General features: G+C 37.8%; 1 protein-coding gene across 2 annotated transcripts in view; it reads left to right on the top strand.

Moving 5' to 3' along the window:
- JAKMIP2 (janus kinase and microtubule interacting protein 2) overlaps window positions 1-12,292 on the top strand; it is a 199,880-nt gene that overhangs the window by 156,179 nt on the left and 31,409 nt on the right. For both annotated transcript variants that reach the window (XM_069592359.1, XM_069592358.1), the window contains exons 11-14: window positions 1,439-1,522; window positions 2,199-2,261; window positions 4,760-4,858; window positions 11,111-11,209. In XM_069592359.1, coding sequence (XP_069448460.1) covers window positions 1,439-1,522; window positions 2,199-2,261; window positions 4,760-4,858; window positions 11,111-11,209 — 345 coding nt within the window. The remainder of the gene's footprint in view (window positions 1-1,438; window positions 1,523-2,198; window positions 2,262-4,759; window positions 4,859-11,110; window positions 11,210-12,292) is intronic.

Genomic DNA, 12,292 nt, shown 5'->3' with positions numbered 1-12,292 from the left:
CTGAGGAGTGCTGTAGGAACTATGTTAAGTTGGTTAGTGGGAAAGGATAGATATTATAACTATATATGTTTAAATGGTAGCATTCATACATACGTATATGCACACACACATACCTAAAAGAGGAAACTTTTTTTAAAAAAAACCCATGGTGAACTGAAATAAATAGATAAGCAATCATTAGGAAAGGATGTGTGTGTGCTTTCATGTCTATGCCCAAGTACTATAAGAGTTGTGGATTCTTTTATCAGTATTTACTACCCATTCTTATGAGCATAGGATTGGTCAATGCAAATAACAGCATATGCCTTGTTTTTTGGAGAGGTGATGATGTAGAAACCAGTTCTCTCTTTAGTCTCACTCTCCCATCAAAATACAGGTTTAGAAATGTTTATGGCCATTAAAGTAAGAAAGCTTACTATTCTAAGCAAAATAGTCTAAAACAAATCAACATGTGGGAAAAAGAGTAATAAATTTAAAGAAATTAGAAATACAAAAATAGTTAATATAGGTGAAAAAGTTATCAGAGAAAACAGAAGACAGTTGTTTCAATACAAGAAATAAATAGGTTAAAGGTAACATAAAATAATTCATTCAAAGTTAAAATAATTCTTAGCAAGCTAAGTTTGAAATTTTTAACCTGATAAAGGTAAATATAATATTTAGCAGTTCAAAGAAATATTTTCCTCACAGTGAACAATAAGAAAATAATCCTTACCATCGCTGATTTTGTTCAACTTTATACCAAAGAAGCTATCCAGATCATAAGCAATGAAAAACAAAAAATGTGTATGGCCAGAAAATAAAAACAGATAATAGGATCATATAGAGAGAGAATAGAAGAGAATCTAAAAAATAACTATACTAAATGAAATAAGGTCATTCCATACAAAGCAGTGTCCCAAACTGCTGATGTGTATGCGTATGCACACACATCACACACACACACACACACACACACACAAAGCACATGATAGATACATACATAAATACTTACACAGATTTGCATTTAGACTTACATATAAGGCACAGAATTGGCTTTGAAAGGTTGTGGAGAGGCAAACGCAAGAAGACTTTCCAGAAGGGCACTTGTTCAAAGAAAGAAAGAAATGGAGAGGTTCAAGGCATATTTAGGAAACGAGATCACTAGGTGGTAAGGAGTGGACCCTGAACTGATGAATGGTGGGGAAAGATTGGAAATATAAGACCAGTTCTCGAATCCCAAACTAAAGTTTAAATTTTAACCTGATGGTAAAGGGAGCCACTGAAAGTTACATGCAGAGAATTTAGAATGTAAAAATAGATTTTAAAGTTTCTTCAATGGTAGCAAATTATTTTTTCTTCTCTCTCATTGTTGAGTTCTATTCAGGGAACATGACGGGAAGAAAAAATGTAGAACTGCCATTTTACTTACTGAGTTCTGGAATTTTGATTTCGCTAGGCTCAAGAACAACTCCAGGCCGAGGTGCTAAGGTATAAAGCCAAAATAGAAGATCTGGAAGCGACTCTGGCTCAGAAAGGGCAGGTAGGCATTTGGTTGCTCACACTTCTGCAGATGCAGACGATTCAATCTGACCTTCCACTAGATCACCCTGTGCCCATTCAGGACACGGCTTGGCTCTCCACAGTGATCTTCTCAAACTGTGTCCGAATGTTGAACTCTCTGTTTCTGTCCCTGGTGTTTTGGTGGCCAGAGCGTGAACCCAGCTACAAGAGCGAATGAGGCTGGGCAAGAGAGAGAATGCCCAAGGAAGAGGAGCGCTGCACACTTAGCCTAGAGTGATCATGAACTGCTAAGACCAAGACCCGCCCCTCAAGCTGCATTCTTTGCCTCTATGCTACATTGATGGTTCTGCATTTTAATGTTTTCCATCCATATGTATCTAGCCTGTGTGCATTCTGACCCCTTTCACTTTTTGCCTGTGTGGTCACTTCTGAGTCCCCAGAAGGCTGGTCCTGGATTATTCAGACTGAAAAAGATAGGGTTAGCGAGTGACAGTGAAAAGGGGGTTAAATTTTCCTGGCAACTTTGGCCCCAACATCTTAGAATGAGGAGCTGGCTGGGGTGAGTGACATTTACCAGTTGCTGGCAGGCAAACAAACCGGGTGGAGAGAAGACAGCTCTGGCAAAGTGGTTTGACGACACATGCTCTTTCGTGCCACTCTGAAATGCTGACTGCGCGATATTCTTTGTCAAACAGGATTCACACTGGGTAGAAGATAAACAACTTTTCATTAAGAGAAACCAGGAGCTTTTAGAAAAGGTATGTGGGGCACAACACCCTAATGGGGCAGAGGAGAGACTGATGAGAGATCCAGGAGCAGCAGGGGGTCCTCTCAGGAGTGGCACAGGGGCTAGGGGACGGGGAGGCTTTTCCGGCTGTGCTCCCCTCTGCTGCGTGCCCAACCGCATCTCTGTCACTGCCATCACCATCAGTTGAGTGGCCCGTGGTGTGCATGGCTCTGTGCTGGGCATTGTGCCAACTTGAAAGATGTGATCCCTGAAACCTATTGATTTGTTGCATATATATATACTGTATATTTACTGTACATATATATATACCCATACGCACACACATCCTATGTGGTTGTCCGTCTACAAGAACACTTATGAATAGGACTGATGATTTTGTACAAGGAAGTGACTCCAAGACATGCTGCAACCTAGCCTTGACTGGGTTCTCACTGTTAACTTTTTGCTAATCTTGGCTGCTTATTTATGTATTTATTTTATGAAAGAACATTTCAAAAGATACATCCAAAGCATAAAGGAGCGTGTCCCGGAGGTTGTTCAACAAATCAAGATATAGAGGCATGGTTTTGGCCCAATAGATAGAATTTATTTGGGTTAGCTGAACGTAGGCTTTTTATTTGGGGCAGCGAAATACAACAGAGATCATTTTACATTCAAACATGGCTTTTCCTTTGGTATTAACATTTGCCTTTGATTACGTGAAGTGATTACAAAATAACCTTATATTATTCTTGACAAAAAGAGAAAGACCATGTGAGTAAGGGAAGTAATTCTGAAGGGTGACACAGAATTATGTAAAAATTATTTTAGAATTGTTTCTACCAATATTCACTGGCCTTGACAAGTAATGAAAATGAACTGCAACACCCTGGTAAGCATGGTAAGGGAAAGAAGATGGTTGTCCTCCCTTCCCACTGGTCGTGTCTCACTTTCTGCATGATAAGAGACAGAGCTGATGTATAGATGTAGGGTAGGTATTCCAGGATTGAGGACTGGTACTCTCAGAAAGGTTAATGATCCCTGTAAAGAAACTTTATGGACACTGGCCCTCGTTTTTCAATTGCAGCCACCTGTGAACCATTAATATAATGGCTAGTGCTACGCACCAGATCCAGGAATTTCCCCAAATATCCCATCTCTGATCTCAATCCAAGACTCTAGGAAATAGTCAACTTATAAAAACTTTCAAATGTTTATTAAACCACAAAAATCTAGTGTAAAAAACTTGGTTGACTACATAAATTAATGTCATATAGTATCTCACTTCCCCCTATATTTATTTTTCTATATCAGGAGGCTAAGTGAAAAGAGAATTTTAGTAGTCTCTGAGATGCCCAGTAATAAGTGTTATCACACTGTTTATCATCTAAAAAAAAGCTCCCATTATGTCTGTCTGATTTCCTTTGGTCTATAAAGGGAATTTTTGAGCTCAGCCTTCCAAGAGTAAAAGAAAACCAAAGCAACAATAAAACTAAACACTCTACTTCAAGTGTTTATGCTTGAGAACGTAAGATTTGCTCTAGATTAAAAAGCCCTTGATTTTTTATTTCTAAATTCAAGATTTTAAACAGTTACCGCACAGAAGGCCCACTCACACAGCTAATATTGAAGGCAGCCCAAACCGATTGCAGACCATGAGAATGTTCTGATGCCTTGTGCACATGGGTTCTGTGTATATATACAGTATATATGCAGGGCAAGGCAGGTTTGTACACAAGCTTAATGGCATACTTCATCAGGTTATACTAGACATCCTACAGGAAAACCCTGTGGGAAAACAGAACGGGGAGGTGTCCTTTTGGATTGAGGAGCTAGGGGAAGCCTCCTATGGTAGGAGATGTCATGGAAGTGTAGGATGTCCTCACATAGAAAAGGAAATGGGAGAGCCCTTTTCAGGCCGAGATGGGCCGACTGAGCTCCTGGAGTAATCAGACCATAGGGTAGATCTGGGTTTCTAGATCCAAGTGCATGTAATCGCATGTGAGTGAGTGTGTGTATGTATGTAGACAAACAGTGATAACACCTAAATATGATGAGCACATTATTAAAGTTTTTTATTTCCATATTGAGACTTTGGCTTTATTCTGAAGGTAACTAGAATTCAACAAAGTGTTGTGTAGAATCAGAGCTGTTTTATAAAAAATATTTCTTCAGCAACCTGTAACTCCAGAAATAAGAGGTGTCAGTCTCCATTGTTTGCATCATATAATCTAGTTCTTGAATGCTGTCCCTGACCACATGGGACAGATTCATTTTTCACAGGGTCCCTAGACTTGATCTCAATGAATGGAGTATCCTCCAGCATTTTCCTCTATGACCCAAACAATTCAACCAAAGGGTAACTAGAAGGAAAGCCAAAGATTTATTTTATTCACATGTACTTGGGATTTTTTCTTCATGATCTAGATGCTTTATTCACTGAGTAAATGAATGCTGTCCATGCTTGCTTTGCAAAGTTGTAGATGCTTTTTTGCAATGTCCACCTAACTTGAGGATTTACTTTATTAGATAGAAAAACAAGAGGCAGAAAATCACCGTCTCCAACAGGAACTACAGGATGCCAGAGACCAGAATGAGCTGCTGGAGTTTCGAAACCTAGAACTAGAAGTAAGGAACTGATGATGATGATAAAAATAATCATGACAATTAACATACACTGATCCCACTCTAGGTGTGAGGTGCCGAATTAAGCATTTCAGATACATACACACCCTGGACCTCACAGCCACAACCAAGATTTGATTGATGAGGCAACTGAGGTTAAATAACTTGCCCAACTCCTGTGACTATTCAGTGGTGAAACACTGATGCAACTCAGAATTGTCTGCCTTTATGAAAAAGACTAATGAATAATTTTTATGGCAACCCACTCCAATACTCTGGCCTGGAAAATCCCGTAGGCAGAGGAGCCTAGTAGGCTGCAGTCCATGGGGTCACGACACAACTGAGCAACTTCACTTTCACTTTCATGCGTTGGAGAAGGAAATGGTAACCCACTCCAGTGTTCTTGCCTGAAGAATCCCAGGGACAGGGGAGCCTGGTGGGCTGCCATCTCTGGGGTCGCACAGAGTCGGACGCGACTGAAGCGACTTAGCAGCAAGTAGATTTCAAACTTCATAAATATTTCATTTCTTTAACATAATCATTTCTATCCTCCATTGAATTCTGACTCAAAAAATTTTCTTTTATATATTTCAAATTATATTTCAAAATATACTATTACAAAAGTATTTTATTGTTAGACTCTTGAATTTGTAAGTAAACTTTTTATTCTGTAATGCATTATGCAAAAGACTAAGAAGCAAGGTAATTTGTTTTAGGAAATTCTCTGGTTAACTTAAGTTTCAGAGTCTATATTTTTATTTTATTTTATTTTTATTATTTATTTATTTTATTTTTTTTACTTTATTTTAATTTACAATACTGTATTGGTTTTGCCATACATTGACATGAATCCACCACGGGTGTACATGCATTCCCAAACATGAACCCCCCTCCCACCTCCCTCCCCATAACATCTCTCTGGGTCATCACCATGCACCAGCCCCAAGCATGCTGTATCCTGCGTCGGACATAGACTGGCGATTCGATTCTTACATGATAGTATACATGTTAGAATGTCATTCTCCCAAATCATCCCACCCTCTCCCTCTCCCTCTGAGTCCAAAAGTCTGTTATACACATCTGTGTCTTTTTTGCTGTCTTGCATACAGGGTCGTCATTGCCATCTTTCTAAATTCCATATATATGTGTTAGTATACTGTATTGGTGTTTTTCTTTCTGGCTTACTTCACTCTGTATAATCGGCTCCAGTTTCATCCATCTCATCAGAACTGATTCAAATGAATTCTTTTTAACAGCTGAGTAATACTCCATTGTGTATATGTACCACAGCTTTCTTATCCATTCATCTGCTGATGGACATCTAGGTTGTTTCCATGTCCTGGCTATTATAAACAGTGCTGCAATGAACATTGGGGTACATGTGTCTCTTTCAGTTCTGGTTTCCTCAGTGTGTATGCCCAGCAGTGGGATTGCTGGGTCATAAGGTAGTTCTATTTGCAATTTTTTAAGGAATCTCCACACTGGTCTCCAAAGTGGCTGTACCAGTTTGCATTCCCACCAACAGTGTAGGAGGGTTCCCTTTTCTCCACACCCCCTCCAGCATTTATTGCTTGCAGATTTTTGGATTGCAGACATTCTGATTGGTGTGAAGTGGTACCTCATTGTGGTTTTGATTTGCATTTCTCTAATAATGATTGATGTTGAGCATCTTTTCATGTGTTTGTTAGCCATCCATATGTCTTCTTTGGAGAAATGTCTATTTAGTTCTTTGGCCCATTTTTTGATTGGGTCGTTTATTTTTCTGGAATTGAGCTGCATAAGTTGCTTGTATATTTTTGAGATTAGTTGTTTGTCAGTTGCTTCATTTGCTATTATTTTCTCCCTTTCAGAAGACTGTCTTTTCACTTTGCTTATATTTTCCTTTGTTGTGCAGAAGCTTTTAATTTTAATTAGATCCCATTTGTTTATTTTTGCTTTTATTTCCAGAATTCTGGGAGGTGGATCATAGAGGATCCTGCTGTGATTTATGTCTGAGAGTGTTTTGCCTATGTTCTCCTCTAGGAGTTTTATAGTTTCTGGTCTTACATTTAGATCTTTAATCTTTGAGTTTATTTTTGTGTATGGTGTTAGAAAGTGATCTAGTTTCATTCTTTTACAAGTGGTTGACCAGTTTTCCCAGCACCACTTGTTAAAGAGATTGTCTTTACTCCATTGTATATTCTTGCCTCCTTTGTCAAAGATAAGGTGTCCATATGTGTGTGGATTTATCTCTGGGCTTTCTATTTTGTTCCATTGATCTATATTTCTGTCTTTGTGCCAGTACCATACTGTCTTGATGACTGTGGCTTTGTAGTAGAGCCTGAAGTCAGGCAAGTTGATTCCTCCAGTTCCATTCTTCTTTCTCAAGATTGCTTTGGCTATTCGAGGTTTTTTGTATTTCCATACAAATCTTGAAATTATTTGTTCTAGTTCTGTGAAAAATATGGCTGGTAGCTTAATAGGGATTGCGTTGAATTTGTAAATTGCTTTGGGTAGTATACTCATTTTCACTATATTGATTCTTCCAATCCATGAACATGGTATATTTCTCCATCTATTAGTGTCCTCTTTGATTTCTTTCACCAGTGTTTCATAGTTTTCTATGTATAGGTCTTTAGTTTCTTTAGGTAGATATATTCCTAAGTATTTTATTCTTTTCGTTGCAATGGTGAATGGAATTGTTTCCTTAATTTCTTTTTCTACTTTCTCATTATTAGTGTATAGGAATGCAAGGGATTTCTGTGTGTTGATTTTATATCCTGCAACTTTACTATATTCATTGATTGGCTCTAGTAATTTTCTGGTGGAGTCTTTAGGGTTTTCTATGTAGAGGATCATGTCATCTGCAAACAGTGAGAGTTTTACTTCTTCTTTTCCAATTTGGATTCCTTTTATTTCTTTTTCTGCTCTGATTGCTGTGGCCAAAACTTCCAGAACTATGTTGAATAGTAGCGGTGAAAGTGGGCACCCTTGTCTTGTTCCTGACTTTAGGGGAAATGCTTTCAATTTTTCACCATTGTGGATAATGTTTGCTGTGGGTTTGTCATATATAGCTTTTATTATGTTGAGGTATGTTCCTTCTATTCCTGCTTTCTGGAGAGTTTTTATCATAAATGGATGTTGAATTTTGTCAAAGACCTTCTCTGCATCTATTGAGATAATCATGTGGTTTTTATTTTTCAATTTGTTAATGTGGTGAATTATATTGATTGATTTGCGGATATTGAAGAATCCTTGCATCCCTGGGATAAAGCCCACTTGGTCATGGTGTATGATCTTTTTAATGTGTTGTTGGATTCTGATTGCTAGAATTTTGTTGAGGATTTTTGCATCTATGTTCATCAGTGATATTGGCCTGTAGTTTTCTTTTTTTGTAGTATCTTTGCCAGGTTTTGGTATTAGGGTGATGGTGGCCTCATAGAATGAGTTTGGAAGTTTACCTTCCTCTGCCATTTTCTGGAAGAGTTTGAGGAGGATAGGTGTTAGCTCTTCTCGAAATTTTTGGTAGAATTCCGCTGTGAAGCCATCTGGACCTGGGCTTTTGTTTGCTGGAAGATTTCTGATTACAGTTTCAATTTCCATGCTTGTGATGGGTCTGTTAACATTTTCTATTTCTTCCTGGTTCAGTTTTGGAAAGTTGTACTTTTCTAAGAATTTGTCCATTTCTTCCATGTTGTCCATTTTATTGGCATATAACTGCTGATAGTAGTAGTCTCTTATGATCCTTTGTATTTCTGTGTTGTCTGTTGTGATCTCTCTATTTTCATTTCTAATTTTATTGATTTGATTTTTCTCTCTTTGTTTCTTGATGAGTCTGGCTAATGGTTTGTCAATTTTATTTATCCTTTCAAAGAACCAGCTTTTGGCTTTGTTGATTTTTACTATGGTCTCTTTTGTTTCTTTTGCATTTATTTCAGCCCTAATTTTTAAGATTTCTTTCCTTCTACTAACTCTGGGGTTCTCCAATTCTTCCTTTTCTATTGCTTTAGGTGTAGAGTTAGATTATTTATTTGACTTTTTTCTTGTTTCTTGAGGTATGCCTGTATTGCTATGAACTTTCCTCTTAGCACTGCTTTTATAGTGTCCCACAGGTTTTGGGTTGTTGTGTTTTCATTTTCATTCGTTTCTATGCATATTTTGATTTCTTTTTTGATTTCTTCTGTGATTTGTTGGTTATTCAGAAGTGTGTTGTTCAACCTCCATATGTTGGAATTTTTAATAGTTTTTCTCCTGTAATTAAGATCTAATCTTAATGCATTATGGTCAGAAAAGATGCTTGGAATGATTTCGATTTTTTTGAATTTGTCAAGTTTAGATTTATGGCCCAAGATGTGATCTATCCTGGAGAAGGTTCCATGAGCACTTGAGAAAAAGGTGAAATTCATTGTTTTGGGGTGAAATGTCCTATAGATATCAATTAGGTCTAACCGGTCTAATGTATCATTTAAAGTTTGCGTTTCTTTGTTGATTTTCTGTTTAGTTGATCTGTCCATAGGTGTGAGTGGGGTATTAAAGTCTCCCTCTATTATTGTGTTATTGTTGATTTCCCCTTTCATACTTGTTAGCATTTGTCTTACATATTGCAGTGCTCCTATATTGGGTGCATATATACTTATAATTGTTATATCTTCTTCTTGGATTGATCCTTTGATCATTATGTAGTGGTCTTCTTTATCTCTTTTCACAGCCTTTTTTTAAAGTCTATTTTATCGGAAATGAGTATTGCCACTCCTGCTTTCTTTTGGTTTCTATTTGCATGGTATATCTTTTTCCAGCCCTTCACTTTCAGTCTGTATGCGTCCCTTGTTTTGAGGTAGGTCTCTTGTAAGCAGCATATAGAGGGGTCTTATTTTTGTATCCATTCTGCCAGTCTTTGCCTTTTGGATGGGGCATTCAACCCATTTACGTTTAAGGTAATTATTGATAAGTATGATCCTGTTACCATTTACTTTATTGTTTTGGGTTCGGGTTTATACACCCTTTTCGTGTTTCCTGTCTAGAGAATATCCTTTAGAATTTGTTGGAGAGCTGGTTTGGAGGTGCTGAATTCTCTCAGCTTTTGCTTGTCTGTAAAGCTTTTGATTTCTTCTTCGTATTTGAATGAGATCCTTGCTGGGTACAGTAATCTGGGCTGTAGGTTATTGTCTTTCATCACTTTAAGTATGTCTTGCCATTCCCTCCTGGCCTGAAGAGTTTCTATTGAAAGATCAGCTGTTATCCTTATGGGAATCCCCTTGTGTGTTATTTGTTGTTTTTCCCTTGCTGCTTTTAATATTTGTTCTTTGTGTTTGATCTTTGTTAATTTGATTAATATGTGTCTTGGGGTGTTTCGCCTTGGGTTTATCCTATTTGGAACTCTCTGTGTTTCTTGGACTTGGGTGATTATTTCCTTCCCCATTTTAGGGAAGTTTTCAACTATTATCTCCTCAAGGATTTTCTCATGGTCTTTCTTTTTGTCTTCTTCTTCTGGGACTCCTATAATTCGAATGTTGAAGCGTTTCAGATCGTCCTAGAGGTTTCTGAGATTGTCCTCATTTCTTTTAATTCGTTTTTCTTGGTTCCTCTCTGATTCATTTATTTCTACCATTCTATCTTCTATTTCACTAATCCTATCTTCTGCCCAGAGTCTATATTTTTAAAGTAAAACATAATCAAATCATATTCTGATTGTATCATGCAGAATCTGGCTAAGGGTCTGGTTGAAGTATGCTGATATGTAAAGGATAAGAAGATTTCCCATTTGATTTCTTTGTTATTTTGCCAGGAATTTCTTCTTGAAGATATTTCACATTAGGTTTGAATAATATCAAACATTAGGTTTGAATAGAGTTTGCAGTTGGTATGCTTCAGGAAAGAAGTAAGTCATTTTGGTAGCCCACTTATCATACTCATCAAGCTTGAGTGAACTGAATATGCAAAAGGCCCTGAGCTGCCATAAAGTTTCATGGTCAGAAGATTCTTTGTGACACCTGAAAGCTCTAAGTATTCATACAGTTTAAAATGGAACTCCACTTCCCACATTTCCCTGATCAAAAAATTTGCAAACCTGGATGACACGGTGATAATCAGTTATTTTCTATTACATTCAAGCATGAACATCTTGAGTTCAATTTCCTTTTTCTTTTTTCTTTTTTGCCAAATGGCATATTGATAAACTGATGAAATAGCATAGAGAACACAGATAACCGGTTTAGTGATTAATCAGTTGTTGCTTTTTTTTTTTCAATTCCTATATATTCTTCACTGTATTTCAAGGAAAGAGAGAGACGATCCCCTCCATTTAATCTACAAATTCACCCATTCTCAGATGGTGTGAGTGCTCTCCAGATCTACTGTATGAAAGAAGGTGTCAAGGTAGGCAGACATTTCCTTGTGTGTGTTGTGGACAGTAGAAGATCTGGGAATTGGAAAAGGGGAGGTTGCTGGTCACCGTTTGGTCTTTCAGTCACTGGGTGTCATTTTGATACAAACCATGTAGGAACTGAAAATAGTCACGTCTATGGGAGAATTAACAGAATGTACACAAATAAATGTGTGACAGATATATGAATGGTAACAGCAAAAAAAAAATAGGAAGTAATGATTATTTTAAAAAGAGTGATATAGAATCAAAATATGTGTAAAGATAATTACCCTTGATTATCTAGAGGAAATATTAAATAAATTCAGTGCTTGAAGAAACATATTTCAAGCATGCCAGATCAAAAGATATTTGTTGTGCTGTTCTGATGGCTGTGGAATTCATTATCTTGGAATTTCAGTATTAGAAGAAATCTAGAAATCATCTCACCACCATCTCTTTTGTTGTGAGTGTTTTAGGTAGGATTTCCCTTTGGGGTTTCCCTGGTGGCTCAGACAGTAAAGAATGTGCCTGCAATGCAGGAAACCCAGGTTTGATTCCTGGGGTGGGGGGAGATCCCCAAGAGAAGGGAATGACTACCCACTCCAGTATTCTTGCCTGGGAAATCCCACTGACGGAGGAGCCTGGCGGGCTACAATCCATGGGGGGGTCGCAAAGAGTCAGACACGACTGAGCAACTGACACACTCCCTTTTGGAAGGTTTTAGGGATTATAACATGTTGTTCACTTAGACATAGTATATAATTTTATTTTTAGTGATATCGGAATACATTTTAAATGTTAAGGTCTAGTGGAAGTGGCTCCGTCTCCTGGAAAATATATTGTCCTTGCATGTGACAAAATCACATAGCAACTGTCTGTTCCAGATGTAAGGCTAGGAGCCCTCCTGCTCGTGCCTTCTGCACGGCCCCTCCTGCTCCCACTCTGACTGCCAAATATACCTGCTTTAGTTGCCTTCTCTTTACCTCTGAGACTGAGCTAGACTTTTGTATTTCTGCCAGTAGGGATCTGCTATACTGTTTTCTCTGGGCTTCCCAAGTGGTGCTAGTAGTAAAGAACCCGCCTGCCAATGCAGG

The sequence above is a fragment of the Ovis canadensis genome, chromosome 5 (genome assembly GCF_042477335.2).
Source record: "Ovis canadensis isolate MfBH-ARS-UI-01 breed Bighorn chromosome 5, ARS-UI_OviCan_v2, whole genome shotgun sequence".
NCBI lineage: Eukaryota > Metazoa > Chordata > Mammalia > Artiodactyla > Bovidae > Ovis > Ovis canadensis.
This window is presented reverse-complemented; position numbering and strand designations above follow the sequence as displayed.